This window comes from Danio rerio, chromosome 9 (genome assembly GCF_049306965.1).
Source record: "Danio rerio strain Tuebingen ecotype United States chromosome 9, GRCz12tu, whole genome shotgun sequence".
In the NCBI taxonomy this organism is placed as follows: Eukaryota; Metazoa; Chordata; class Actinopteri; order Cypriniformes; family Danionidae; genus Danio; species Danio rerio.
In genome coordinates this window covers 7954931-7970956 of record NC_133184.1, presented here as the reverse complement: position 1 = coordinate 7970956, position 16026 = coordinate 7954931, and the positions used below count along the sequence as shown (strand labels likewise).

General features: G+C 38.1%; 1 protein-coding gene across 14 annotated transcripts in view; it reads right to left on the bottom strand.

Annotated features, from left to right (window-relative positions):
- myo16 (myosin XVI) overlaps nt 1-16026 on the bottom strand; it is a 357150-nt gene that overhangs the window by 275501 nt on the left and 65623 nt on the right. For 3 of the 14 annotated variants that reach the window (XM_005167429.6, XM_001920923.8, XM_073912465.1), the window contains exon 1: nt 4329-4619. The exons of the other annotated variants lie outside the window; for them this stretch is intronic. In XM_005167429.6, coding sequence (XP_005167486.1) covers nt 4329-4356 — 28 coding nt within the window. In that variant the 5' untranslated portion in view covers nt 4357-4619. Of the gene's footprint in view, nt 1-4328; nt 4620-16026 lie in introns of those variants that run through there. 14 annotated transcript variants of the gene reach the window in all.

Below are 16026 nucleotides of genomic sequence, written 5' to 3'. Positions count from 1 at the left end.
GTTGGTGCTAAATTCAGCAGGATCAGATCAGATTTAACAGACTTTTTTTTATTTTTTTTAAAGTAGAAAATCTGGTCAATAACTTCTAAAAATGACTTCCAAATCGATCTAAAATATTTTCAAAGACCTAAACCTGAGCTTGGCAACTCTGGCCCTCAAGGTCCACTTTACTTGAGTTTTTCTTTCACTTTACTAGAGTTTTGCAACAAACCTGATTCAAAGATTCGAAGGTGAATCTTTACTCTGAGCTGTTAAAGTCTTAGGACTTGGTATTATTTACTTCAATGCTATGATCAATTCCTGTGAACATAAAGCCTGAAGGAAACCATTGTGGTCAAGGGGTACAATGTCCACATGGTTGAAGTCATAGCTCTCTGAAAAATGTACAGTCGGCAAGTTGTATTTACGAGTTGTACAAGGACATGAACAGTTTTTTTCTAGATGGGATCTTGTAATCATGACATGAACACAGCTAAACACACCTGTCTGCAGCTTTCTAGGAACCCTGAAGAGATCGATTCACTCATTTAGAGGATTTGATTAGGTTTAGAGCTAAACTCTGCTGGCAACTGCATCTCGAGGTCCAGAACTCTCCAGTCCTGTTGCAAATGCCAGTCACAGTCTCTCAATTACAGTTCTCACAACCCAATGCTCTGCATATTTTGCATGTCTCTCCTAAACTGTGATCAAATTTTGTCCCATTGAGAACGGAAACATAATCCTGTTTTATCCCACCACTTTTCAAGGAGCTGCCTAAAATAATTTTGAATGCTTACTTTTTTGGGGGTCCGTAGTTTAAGCTGACACCTGAGACAGACGTACTCATGAATGCACTGTGTTCCAATTGGAAGGTTCCCTACAGAATACCCTCATCCTCCAACGCTTCATATAACTCAAACTGAGAACCACCGGTCTAAGTCCTGTTTCCCAGACCAACTGAATGCAGTGATATCATGCATAAACGTGTCTCTCAAATCTCTTTTAACATTGATTTAATATAGTATACATAAACCTATAAACTTTTATAATCAGTTGTAGTCCATTTTGCACTGATATTCACATTCACAGATATGTGTTGGGTGCTGGCTGAGTTGGTGACACCTCTGACTGATTACAAAATGTGTCACTCGTGTGACTGAATGAGTCATGGCGATAGGCAGTGGTTGACAGAAATGATGGGATAGAGAGGAGATGGGTGAGCTTTTCTCCATTTACTGGGTAGCTTCTGTGTCTCCGCTTCCAGGCTGTCAGGTATTGATTTACACTAGAGCTCCTGATAATATAAGAGCCGGGGAATAAAGAAGGATAAATTAGACAGAGAACTCACTCTCTGTCTTTCAAACACAAACATACTCAAGTTCATGAATACACAGATATTGCAAGGAGTTTGTATAAAAAATATATATATCAATAAATCCCCCTCACGAGACTCATAGGATTAGACAAACTTGAACATGAAGACTTCCGTAAGCACGCACTTGTCTCCTGTACTACATTTCAAACCTTGAGGGGGATCTGAGAAGATCACGAGCGACACACAAACATACTTTAAAGCAACACACATACAATGTTCTGCTGGGTTTGCACCTGAGTGTGCGACCTTGCGTATTCTCTCAGCGTTTGCCTCTGGCACTGGCCACAGTTAAGCCTATCTCTGCTCAAACACACAGGAAGGAAGCGGAAAGGTGAGAAGCAAAAGATAGAGGAGAAACTGATAGCACAATGCACTTTTCCCTGCATGCATCAGACTCGGAGTAGAAACATATATAATTGGAGTTTATTGGATCATAAATATTAGAGGCAGAAATATTTTTTTGATTTTAAAAACAGAGAACTAGATCTGAATTCAAACTAATTTTGCAAGTATCATGAAGAGGAGTTAGTGCAAAGACACCAAACTTCCAAATCAGATCAATGTTATGAACACCCAGGGACTGAAAATTAATTAATTAATTAATTTTCCTTCAGCTTAGTCCCTGATTTATTAGGGGTCACCACAGTGGAATGAACCGCCAACTACTCTGGCATATGTTTTATCCAGCAGATACCCTTCCAGCTGCAAGGGATTAAAAATTTGTAAATATTAACTTATATATATATATTTAGCTCATTCTTGTAAATAACTTATTCTATCCTACTGAAATGTCCAATCTGGAGTATTAACTGCTCTCACTAGTCAATCAATCAATCAAACTTATTATCAATGCTCATTAAAATTATCATTTCTTAAAAAAATTAACCATTTCAACCCTTTTGCATATTAATTTTCCTGTATTTGTGCTTACAATTTAGAATTGACAGTTAAATAAAGCTAATCTACGTAACCTTATTGCCAAATTAACACTACCAAACACATTGCAGTTGTATTTAAAACTTAGGAAATGCAGAGTTATGAAGCAGAGATCCCTAAAAAGTTTCATCTCAATCTACTTATGGACAAGCTCTGGTGCGGTTTAACAAATATGAATGCAACACAGACCAAAGGCATCTAAAATCAGTGTTTATCAACCACGTTACTGAAGGACCACCAACACTGCATGTTTTGTATGTCTCCTTTGTCTGTCCCCCCATTACAGGTCTTTCCGTCTCTCCTAATGTGCTGGCGATCTAAATCAGGTGTGTTTGGTGAAGGAGATATGGACAATGTGCAGAGCCGGTGGTCCTCCAGGAACATGGTTGAGAAACACTGATCTTAATGAACCAAAATTGGACCTGAAGTGACAAGATGTGACCTCCTTGTCTGAGAATTTCCAGGCACCAATTTAGACTCCGAGAGCTCTGCAATAGCTCTGAAGTAAAAAATGTCCTCATGTGTACACGCGTACAATAATCTTATTTAGCTAAGAAAAATGTTTTAAACGCTGTCAGATATGTCTAGGCCCACACAAAATCTGCGCGCACAGAATTCCACAGATATTTAGCTCACCATTGAGTCTGTTTATTTACTTGTGTATTGTGTAAATTTATATTTATTCAGTTTTTTTTATTAATTTCAGTAATATTACTGACTAATATGACTATATTTATGATTTATTTACAATGTAGTTTCTAAAGTAATATTTTCTCTCTTTTAGTAGATAGATTATGTGAGATATTTGCTTTGTTTACCAAATAAAGTGGATCTAATTGGATTTGTATTGTAAACATTAAATACAAGTTAAAAATGCATTACTTATTATATATTTCATATATTAAGTTTTTAGTTATGATACTCTCAAAATCATTCCACATAAATCCGCAGACTTTTCAACAAAATTCTGCACAGAAACAGCAAAAATGTCAGCAGATTCCATCTGGCCCTGGTTATGTCCCATAATATAAGTCATAAATGCATTTCAATGTTCTGAAAAATATAACCAAAGCTATTTGTATCACTTTCTTTGTTTTTTGTTTTTTGTCTGGCACAAAAACAGCCCCAGACATGCTCTAAATATTGATACAAGAGTAGCAAGCCTCATATAAAATTTACAGCTCATAAATACTAACATTACAGAATCTCTACTGTGTTCCCTACACCCATGTCACAGAAACTGCCACAAACAAACAACCAAAAAAATTAACTAAACAGAGAAAAAGCATAATATAATCCACTAAAAGCGACAGAGGGCTGTGTGGGTGTGTGTTCAGATGAGCAAAACACACACAGAATGAAAAAAGCAACGTAGATGAAGCAGCATTAGACTCTGAATAAAGATGAAAGAGAGGGATGGCAAAGGGACGAGTTTAACAACTGCCTTTCATCTGCAGCTGGCAACACAAATGCTTCCTGATTACCACCTTCTCCCACATCAGCATCTCCATCCTCCACTGCTACATCCGTTTCGGTCTAAAACACTCCTCTTCCTTCTCATTCTCCATTATCATACCTGACACTTTCTGTTGTACAGGCGTGTTCACGACCACACGCCTACCAAAAACAAAGATACACATGAGAGAGGGATCCTGCGGAGGCTGTCAGACTGTCACCCACTGCCCGTCTGTCTATAAAGCAGACAGACTCCCGGAGGAGGATCCTGCACACCTGCAGCAGCAGCATCAGCACCGGTCAACTTTTACACCAATGCCGCATCCTGCTGCAACTTCACACACACACACACATGCACAACACATCACACTGACAGCTGGTCCAGTCACACTGTACTGAATGGATGTTTGCCTTTGGTTTAATATTCATCAATCACCAATGCATTTTGATCTGCATGCAGATACACACCCTGCACAACACACAATCCCTCCTGCCGCTCAATCAGTAAACGCGCAAAATGACATCACTGACAAATGACATCATGTATGGAGGAAAGGAGGCTCTCTCGCGGCTCGTTACTCACAGCATTTGATGAAATGATAGTGTGACATTTTCTCCCGCGGATCAGCCAGCTACAGGTTCGTGCTCTCCGGTGCGGCGGTGCTGTAGTAGCCGGTGCGATACATCATTCAGAGGCGGTCGGTTGATACGCGCTTCGGCTCCGCGTGCATTATTAAAGGGCGGTCGGGTTGCAGAGGCGCTTTTGGATGTAGTGAATGTGGAGCGTTGGATAAGGTGACGGTAACCGCTCGCTGGCTGTCTCTTCCTCCTATCAGCAGGCTGCAGTCGCCTCGCCTCCGCCGAGCCGCTCTATGACCATGACCGACACACGTGCTATTGTAGCGCCGCTGATTGACGCGCCTCAACCCCGCCCACCGGCGCGCACACCCCTCTTGTACAGAGCAGCGCACGCTCTCACCGAGAGAGAGAGAGAGAGAGAGTACAAAAGATGGTGATGACGAGGTAAGAGGATTGGAGAATGAGAAAGAAGGGAAAGAGGGAGGGGAGGAGGGTGAATTTTGGGTTTAGACTGAGGGAGAGAGGCTGAGGTGAGTTACTGCAGTGCGGCTCTGTGACACGGTACGTTGAAGTGTGAGATGCGACGCGGAAAATGTAGAATAGGTAATATGCTTAAATAATTTTAACCATTTATGAGCTACTGTGTGTAGGACACTGTTAAGTTAAATATTAGCTGTCAAAATGCACAATGCATACTAACAGAATATTACATCATTCTTGAACTACTGTATGTAAAAAGAGATCAACTGAAAAATAAGTAATCTACACTTACCATTTTTGAATTCGCTATCACCCCCCCCCCCAAAAAAAAAACTCTTCATGTGATCTGACAAAGGCATGAGACAAATATACCAGTGTTCAACTTAAAGTAGTTGTAAATTTATACTTCAAGAGTTCACACTTAAGAGCTCTCACACTGAGAGAGCCCTCAGCTCATAATATACTCAAGACCGAGGTTCCCTCCCATTAAAAGGGCGAGAAGGGAGTTTGAGCTCAGGTAGGTCTTGAGAACTCCCTTGCTTGTCGCCGTGTGGAAAGTGTAAAATAAGGTTTATCTTAGATAATTAAATTAGGCAATTGACTATGTCTTTGGACGGGCGGGAGGAAACCCAGGGGAAATCCACGTGAACACAGGGAGAACATGCATACTCCGCACAGAAATGCCAACTGGCCTGGTAGAAAGCTGGACCAGCGGCGTTCTTGCTGTGAGGCAACAGTGCTAGCCACTGGGCCGCCGAGCCACACCATCGGGGAAAAAAGAGGGGGAAGTAGGGGGGAAACTTGAAGACAAAGATAACTAGAGTGAAAAGCTCTGGTTATTAATAATTCATCTGTAATCATCGGATTAGGCAGATTACAGAGCTAATGTGGTGCCAGCCATGTTGAGCATAATCATGTGATCCTCTCGAAATTAGTTTATAAATAAACCACACTTTGGCATGCTGTTTGTGTTGCTCTGCAATAACAATTCCGAAGCACAAGCTGGCAGTGAAATATTCCTCGAGTTTCTTCACAAGGGGTTTATTTTTTCTGAACGTTACCTTAATGTACAAGTAGCTAAAACTCGCTCATTCAGAGGCAGGAACCGGCGTACATGCAACAATTTTAATCACAAGGTGAACACAAAACAAAAGCCTTCATCTGGAACTCCTCCACAGAGCTTGCAATATGTGTAGTTGCCACGTGTAGTTACTTAAAAAAATAAAATAAAATAAAAAAAGCATCAGCAGCAGCCACGGCGTGAGCTATGTGACTGCGTGAAGTCTGCATCGCAGCATATGCGCGCGAGCTTGGCGCAGAAGTATAAATCAGCCTTTACATGATCATCCACACACTGCATTCCGATATAGAGTATGTGAGATCCTTAAATATGGCCTGACTGGTGAAAAATAGTTTTTTTTTTTTTTTTTTTTTACTGATGAACTATAATTTTTATTGTTTTTATTTGTCTTGTAACCAGCAGGTGTCCACAGTGTGCTAGTAGTACATCTGACCAGTGCATCCAGCTTGTTTAATCTAATAAAACACTGAATTACACAAACTATTTATTTATTTACCTTGACACCAAAACTAGCACTGGAAATCTGAATAAAATTAAAATACTTTAACTGAGTAGACTGGTTTACTTTATACAGTGTGCATTTGAGTGGCCAAAAAGAATTTACAAATTGATATTTTTTAATGATCTCCTTTAGTAACAGAGATGCGGATTCAGACAGCATTTACAGTAAAACAACCCCCAACCTTGGTGTTTGTCAAAAAACTAGATAATTTGGCTGGGGATTTTCACGCAGATCAAGAGTAAAGAAAACAAAGACATTCTAGATTCAGATGGCTATAAATTCAAATCGTGAATAGTAGTACATGGTGATATGCTTTTATATGACATAAAAAAACACATATATGACAGGAAAAAAGGATTGAACACATGAAGAAAGGGAGGTGTAGATAGGCAGTGAAAACCCAGACAGCAGCTGAAATCTCTCAGTAGTTATTCAGCAACCCTCCGCCCTTCGTCTTTGTGAATTAATATTAGCTTCTTCATTCCAACATCTACATTATCAGGATGATGAAGATGAAACCAGGGTGGACATTTCAGCAAGACAATGATCCAAAACACAGGAAACTCATTTTAGAGAAAAAAAACAAGCTGTAGAATGGCCCAGCCAATCACCTGACTTGAATCCAATAGAAAATACAAAATAAAGATTTGATAGACGACACCCACAGAACCATCAAGATTTTTACACTGTTGAAGTCTGTGAAAACAGATCACACCTGAGCAATTCATGTGACTTCATTCTCCATATGAGAGGCGTCTTTAAGCTGCCCAAAAAGCCTTTTATACAAAGTATTCAATGCATTTCAGTAGTTCAGTACATTATTTTTGTGTCATTTCATTCTTATTACACTTTAATATCCTTAGTACACTTATTACACACTTTGTTCAGATTTATATATATATATATATATATATATATATATATATATATATATATATATATATATATATATATATATATATATATATGTTTGTATTGTTTGGGTTTTAACCAAAATCTAGTTCAATAGCATGTCAACAGCTCCTTTAGAATATTTTTCCAAGAATAAAAAGAAGAAAATAATGCTGTGTTGAATACTTTTCCCCCACTATTGAGAAGCTAATAATTGCAATGTTAATGCTTCAAGGGTATGGAAAAAAGTTGCTTTTAACATGAAATAAACCTCATCAGTCTCTCTATATACAGTATGTTGAAACATACACCAAGTTAAACACCTAGGACTGACAAGGATACAGGAGCAAACCCTCCTCATATGAATGTCATTCATGATAAAGGGCATATTTTGCTGTGTCTCGTTGCTTGCGCTCAGTGTTGACGGGTGTGAGTCCTGACAGCTTAACTGCTCAGCGATAGTGTTTAACCGGCCACAAATTACCACTGACAAGCTCCATCTCTTCTTCTGCTCTAGCTTAACACCTTCATGCATGCAAACGGCCTTTTCTGGAAATTACAAAGTCTGCATATTTTACATGCCGTGCGTATGTGAGGTCATGTAAAGCACATCAGACTGATTACATAGCATTTCCAGCAGCATTTAGTCCAGCGAATCTGGTTCACAGTGTGTCAGAGTGTATGACAGTACAGTGCATGAATGTGTGCATATGTGCTTTGTCTTTCTGCCAAACACCTCCACAAGAACCCACACATAAACTCCACTTTAAGAAGAGAGAAAAAGAAAACAACAACTGTGAGAGCCAGTGAAATGGAGAAAGAGACCAAAATAAAGCCTGTCATGTGAATCCAGGTCACAGATTTAACCCTCCTCTCCCTGCATCTGCTCGAGCGCCGGGATTCATTTGCAGTAAAAAAATAATATATAAATTCAGATGCCATAGATGGATATTGTAACAATTCTCTGACAGGAGGAGTCTTAAATGATTCAGAGCATCATAAAACGCAAATCCCATTAATCCGCAAGACTCTAATCCACATTTACATCATTTACAGAGATAATTAAGTCATTGAAACATACACAGTATATGCTCTATGATAACTAGTAAGAGTGACGGTTGTTTGTGTGTAATGTTATGTCCAAATTATGACAATATATTTAAAAAAAAAAGCAAGAAAAGAAGTTATAAATAATTCTTATGATGAGGGGATGTGTTTGAAAGGATACGTCCTTCTGGCTGCTATCATTGGCAACAGATGCGTTCGCCCAGCAACCCTTGAGCTGAAGAAATGTAAAAGAAGCTGTATAGGGAAAAGACAGATGGAAGGGTGGATGACAGATAGAGAGATGAAGAAGCTGGCTGTGGAATGGACAGGAGGAATATTTAATGGATCTTTTGAATTTTACATATTCACTTTGTGGCTAGAGACACTGGCGGCAGAGATGACCATGAAAAACATGCAATGTGTGAGAGACTGAAACTAAATAAAATAAGAGGTGGAAAAAAATGTAATCATGTAGATAATTATGTAGACATAACTTGAGCTGTGGCGAAAAACCATTGGGGATATCGATTCTGAATCCATCAATAATCTCTCTTGAATTGTTTCTGGGATTGGTATTTTAACAGCAGATGACAATTTCTGCTTTACAAACAGCCTTATTCTGCTTGCATCTAATTCCTTACAAATACCACTCAAACGTAAAATAATCACGAATAATATTAGGAAAGGTTTAAGTGAATTACAAGAGGGTTCACACTTCATAGTGAGCTGTGCTTATATTAATCTTGTAATATAAAAGCCCGCTTTCATGGCTTACTAAAACCAAAGGTGCTCTTCCTCGTGAGCATTTGAGTGTTTGATTAAAGATTAGAGCTCAATCTGCTGTTAACAATGAAGCTCGGAATATATTCAAGAGAAAATATAGATGCATTTTCAAATTTCTGAAGTGATTTTTCAAACACTTGTATTATAATAATACTTGCTTTCTGCTTCGTACAAACCCCCCTAAGCACAAAAAGGAACTTCAAAAATGAGTGTTTTTTTTTACGCATTTTACATAGAAAGTACAGTAGCTCAAACTGCTAACCCAGGCTCATTGCAAATATGTGCCTCAGCCTACATTTTTTGCAAACTAAAAAAAAGTTGCTTTGAATATGTTTTGTATGTCTTCGTTTCAGATGACCAATTCACTATGCCTCTCTTGATGCACTTATATAGGGCACTTTATATTCTGTAATAATAATGCTTAAAGCCATTTTACAATGACATTTACATTTTACCTCAAAGATTTCAAAGCTTATAATTGGACATTTACCTAATAGGATGTTTAATATTATATATAATAGGACATTTACCTTTTTAACACCAAATTGCAGAATCTAAATAACCTTAAGAATGATAAGTGTTTTCAAATGTTTATGGTTAAAATATGTTACATTAGGAAACTTTATTTTATACATCCACTAGAAGGCAGGGCTTGTACATCACTTAGGCTGCATTCCAGTCAATTTTTTTATGCCCCCCACCTAATGCACTTGGATGTACATTACTGATTACGTTACAAAAGTGCACTGTTATGACATAACAATCGTATTGCATTCTGAGACATATAGGTGCTGGAGTGGACATATGAAACTGACAGGGTCCCACTGTCAAAATTGAGTGATTGAGGGTATGTCCATGTAAGCTTCCCTCGTTCACTTGATGAAGTGGAACACACTTCAAAATGGCAGAGGGGACAAGTGAAGGGAGGTCCAGTACGAGTATGAAGTACGAACCTGAATATGTGTCTACAAGTGGAGTAGAATGCAGCCTTAGACCAGTGAACCATTGACCTAATCCACGGGTCGCCAAACCTAAAGGACGAATGTCCTGCAGAGTTTAGCTAAAACCATAATAAAACACACCTCAACAAGTTAATCAAGGTCTTACTAGGTATTTTTAACACCCAGTCATGTGTGTTAAAGCAGGTTGAGTCAAACTTTGCAAGAAAACCAACCTAAACCCAACCAATAGTATTTTCAAAAGCAAACATTAGACAAAAGTGCACTGCAACCGCATAGTTTTACCTACATTTTTTTTGTTTCTTTTAACTCTTTTATGGAACTGTGTTTTACCAAACTCAAACCTGAGTGCTCGATTGAAGACTATGCAATGTGAGCTACCGAGCAAACTGACAATGCAGGAAAAAAAATACATATGCAGATAGGTAGGTGAGGCAAAGATTTTGTGGTATTTTTAAGTTGCTTTGTGGTGTTTATTTGGTGTCAGGTAAAGAGTTGGGTAAAGTCAATAATATGCCCCTGAAAATGTCATTAGTGTGAAAAGGAACAAAAGCTCTTGGATTCAAACTGCCACATATGAAAAGTATACACACAACATACAAAAGTATGTTTAGGTTTTTTGAAGTTTCACAAAAATAAAGACTGAAGCACATATTTCCCATGACTCTGTGTTGCTGGAAACAGCATAGGAAAAATATAAAATATTAAGCAAAAAAAATTTAATTAATTTCCCGCCTTGCCTCCTTCAGGCATGTAACTCTATAACATAGTTTTCCAAAAAATTATACCATTTAATAGGCTTTTCTTTTAAGAATAGATGGAAACCTACACAAACAATAGACTGTTACTAAACAGTAGAAAAACACTAAGAAATTGAAAATGATTGAAAAAGAAGGGGTGCTATATTCGCCTTTGAATGAGATCTCAGAGAAGGTCAGATTTCATGGATGAGCAATAGAGATTATACATCACTTGAGGGGCCAAAAGACCCTTCACTCCATCCTCTCCCACCAGCCAACAATTTGCCCAGCAATAAATTCAAGGAAGACCCATCCACAAATAGACTGTTTAGAAAATAAATTAATAGCCTAATACATGCAATACTGAAACAGAACTGCTCAACATTTACATAGGATTCATTTGACAGTGATTCATATTTGACTTGCATATAAAACAAAGTTTGTCATGATAAAATTTGACCATTCTTTTTATTAATTGAAAACTGCAGCATTCATTACAAATGAATAAATACATTTATCTATGCACATCAATATTTAAAAAAATAAATTATGTGCCCTTGTAATTTTTTCATCGATGCAACGTTTATACGTGTTGATTTTTCAACATTATTTTCAACATTATTTTTTCATGGAATGTTAACTAAGACAAGGATATCCAATACATTCTAAATAAACAAATTCATCTTACAGTTTTTCTTTGCTCGAAAAGCACTTTGACAAAGAATCGCAAAACAAATTTAAGGCTCGTACACACCAGGATGCTTTTCGCTGATGTTTATCATTAATTATCATCATAAATTATATGTCGCCAAAACACGCGAGCAAAAAGCGTCCTGGTTTTACTTTTGGAAGAAAAAACCTAATTTTTTTAATAGAGAAACTGATCTGTAACAATAGGTGATTAACCTTTATTGACAGACCCGTTTAACTGATTGAAAATGCTTTATTGGTAGCATATTCCAGTAATTCAACTTATTTTCAAAACAACTGCTTTTAAATGGAAGCATTTGTGCAGAAACTGAATTATCCATGATGCTGTACAGAGAAGAGCCATAAATACTTCAGAAAAAGTGGATGGATATAAACACCCATATAGGCCTGTCACAATAATCAATGTATCAACTTTTCATGCAATACTAAATCATTTTTGCCATTGCAATATATATTTACAAACTCCCAAAAAATGTTAAAGCCAATTTACAATGACATTTACATTCTACCTCAACGATTTCAAAGTTTAAAATTGCACTTACCTAACAGGACAACTTAGTTTTATATATGATAGGATATTTACCTTTTAAACAAATTAACAGAATCTAAATAACCTTAAGAATGAGTATTTTAAAGTGTTTATGGCATTATTATGCAGTTATATAATCATTATACTAAACCTGACAAAAGTCTTGTCGTCGATCCCAGTTGTAAGAGCAACAAATTATAACTTGACTTTTAGTTGTTCATTTGGAAAAGTGGCAGAAGGTAGATTTTTCTGATGAATCATCTGTTGAACTGCATCCCAATCATCACAAATACTGCAGAAGACCTATTGGAATCCATATTGACCCAAGATTTTCACAGAAATCAGTCAAGTTTAGTGAAGGAAAAATCAGAATTAAGTATGGGAGTGTGCAAGAAATCTGCAGAGTGGATGGCAACATCAACAGCCTGATGTATCAAGACATTTGTGCTGCCCATTACATTACAAACCACAGGAGAGGGTAAATTCTTCAGCAGGATAGCGTTTCACATACTCCAGCCTCCACATCAAAGCTCCTGCAAGCAAAGAAGGTCAAGGTGCTCCAGGATTGGCCAGCCAAGTCACCAGACATTATTGAGCATGTCTGGGGTAAGATGGAGGAGGAAAAATTGAAGATAATTCCAAAAAATCTTGATGAACTCAGGGAGTCCTGCAAGAATGCTTTCTTTGCCATTCCAGATGACTTAATTTATTTGAGCCATTGCAGAGATGTATGGATGCAGTCATTCAAGCTCATGGAAGTCAAACACAATATTAATTCTTGTTCCACTGCACCACGACTTCAATACATTGTCTCTGTTAAGTGACAAGACTTTTGTCTAAGCAAAGCCACTAATTAAATAATTACAAATCAAAGCATGATCATATTTTATTTTGGTAAAACAAGCCTAATCTAGAGGCCTTTGCCTTTCATATAAGCCACTTCTGACAGCAAATGATCAACTAGAACTGAAACTTGGATTGGTGACAAGACTTTTGTCAGGTAGGATATAAAATTAGCGGCAAAAATGATCTCAGAATGACAATAATATTGTTAAATCGCAACAATTTCTGTGACCATTTATCACACAACACAACCAAGGCTCATTGTGGAAACGTAGTCCCGCGGACATTTCTGGAGACCACGGAATACGTCCCGGTGGGTACGTATGGCTGCAGTTTTTGCGAATCCGCGAGAGGCCGCTTTTGTGCGCTTTTTCACACTTCAGACGGCATCTCGCGAGTGCGGTTCGCGCCCGCACTATTCTCGCGTGAACCCACCGGAGGCCGCTGTCCGACTGACCGGATGATTGACTGCGCGACCGGTCAATCGGCCGACCCACCCTCCTCCTTTCCTGAACCCAACCAATTTTACCGATCGACCCGCCCGGCCGCTCGCTTCCCTTAACCCGAGCAACAGTTTACAAAAGCCATCCAAAAAAACAAAAGCCCCGTTTTTTTTTTTCTACCGCGTTTTCGGATTTCACCGCGTTCTCACCCTGTCACGAAACTCGTTCACTTTAATTTTTGGGATTCTATTTTTGTCTTACCTGATTGCTGGAACCACTCTTCCCCGGACTCGAAACCGGTCACCGTGGTCGACTCCTCTCTGCATCTCGAGCCTGCCGACGTACACGGTGAGCTGAGTGGACAAACGGGTTGCAGCGGGGAAGCCCTCCACAAGGAGGTAAGGCAAGCGCGAAAGGGAACAGCATCACACCGCCCCGCAGCGTTACCTTGAAAAAAATAAACACGGCCGTACGTACCCCCCGGGACAAATTCCGCTGTCTCCAGAAACATCCACGGGACTACATTTTCAGAATGAGCTTGGGTTGACACAACAACTGTTCCTTACTGTGACAAGCCTAAACACACACTGTACAATGCTAAAATATCAGTATTTCACAAGAAAAATGATGATTTAGAACAGTACATTAAATTCTATGAAAGAAAGATGAGAAAGTAGATTAAACAACTTTACGCACTGAAGCAGAGAACTGCAGAACAGAACTGTTTCCTCAAAATACGCAATGTAATTCACAGACGACAAAAGATACATGAGGATGCCTGACATGTCTCTGCCAGTCAGCGCACTTGAGTCCACACTGGCCAAAGGTCACACAAGACTACTGTGTCCGTGCCGGTGAGACAAGACCCAGAGAAATGAGATGTGATGTTTCCCTCCATCTGTGCGCTATGAGAAATGTCAGACCTTCAAGCTGGAGATGACAGAAAGCTAAGCGGAAGGAGGGAGACCGGTCTCCTCTGTCAGACCAATAAAGGATCGGAGAGAAGAGTGTCATTTGAGGTAAATGTCAAGACCGAGAGGGAGGAGCAGAGATGGAAGAAAGCATTCGAGAGAGAGAGAGAAATTACCCTATTTTCAAGTGATGAGATGAGGTGTGAGTTTCAGCGCATGTATTAAGCTGTCAAGAATGGATGGGAAAACACACTTATCAACAGCTGTCAGTCTCACAGACCTTTCACTGGCTTTGGATGAAGAGGACACTATGGTAATAACACTGATCGCGAGTATGAAGGACATGCCGTCACTACATCAAATCCACTGAGAACGCAGCCGTGCGTTGCATGTTAATACACATAATATTAATACTGAGGCTAAATTGTAAATGCAGCTGATTTCAGAAGTATGCTTAAAAGAAAAGAAAAAAAAATATCCATATTTATTTGCTCATATTCATGTTCCAAACTGTATGCTTTTTACTAGTGGTTCTCAGTTGTTGTTTTTGTTTCCTTTCCTAATTTCTCTCATCATTAAGCTATGACCTTTTTTAAAGAAAATTTAACCAAATAATAGAATTAAAACAACATATTTTAAAACAAAAATGAAATTACTTGCCACAGACAAATACCGACACTTTGCATAACAAAATGCACAATAAATTGAATGACTTTATTATTGAATTAAAAGATTATGATTAATACTAATGAAGGAACAGTAGGATATTAAATAGAATCCCAAGCTAGTTTTTGTTAAAAAATAAATAAATAAAAAAACTAATAGATAAATAGTTAAAAGTTAGGGTCCCACTTTATATTGTCTTTAACTAATTTGTACTTACACAGAAGTTAATAATTAGTTACAATGTATTAATTGTGTAAATACATGTATTTACTGTGTACTTATGCTTGATTAATTACCTGTATGTAGTTACATCTGTAATTAACTTCTGTAATTACATTTGTAAATACACTGTTGACCATCTCTTACACCTTAACCCACCCTTAAACCTACCCATACCACCAAACTTGTCCATAACCCTACTCCTATATCCCAACTCGTGAGCACCACAAGTGTACTCAAATACATTATGAACACAGTAAGTATGTTGTATTTTTTTTTTGATGCAAGTTCATAGTAGTTAAGGACACTTAATATAAAGTGGGACCAGATTGTTCACACTTTATTTTAATGTACAATTCATGCTATAAAACACACCATTAACTAAGACTTTTAGCTCAATAAACTACTAATTAGCTTCTTATTAATTAGTTAATATTAGTTGGGTTTAGGTATTGGGTAGAATTAGAGATTTAAAACAATATTATACTTTATGAATGTTTATAAATAGTTAATAAATTAATTATAGGCATGTAATAAGTAGTAAATAGTGTGAATTGTTACTAAAGTGTTACCAAAAAAATACTGACGCCAATGCCATATTGCACCTTTAAAGATGAAATACTTTTCATTGCTGAGGAAGTTTCAAGTACAGAGGCACACACACAGACACACACAGAGTGCGATCATGCACAGAAGGTCGTTTGGCAATCAATATTATCAATGGCCCATTTGTTCTGAAGCCCCTTAGGAGTCACTTGTGACTGTCAGAATCACACTTGACCTTGTTTTCTCCAGGTTCTACATCAGAAATCCAGCTCAAAGCTCAATCAATGTAATTGGGTCAACAGCCATAGTGATGAATGTGAGTATGGAAGTACATATATAATCGCATGTCTG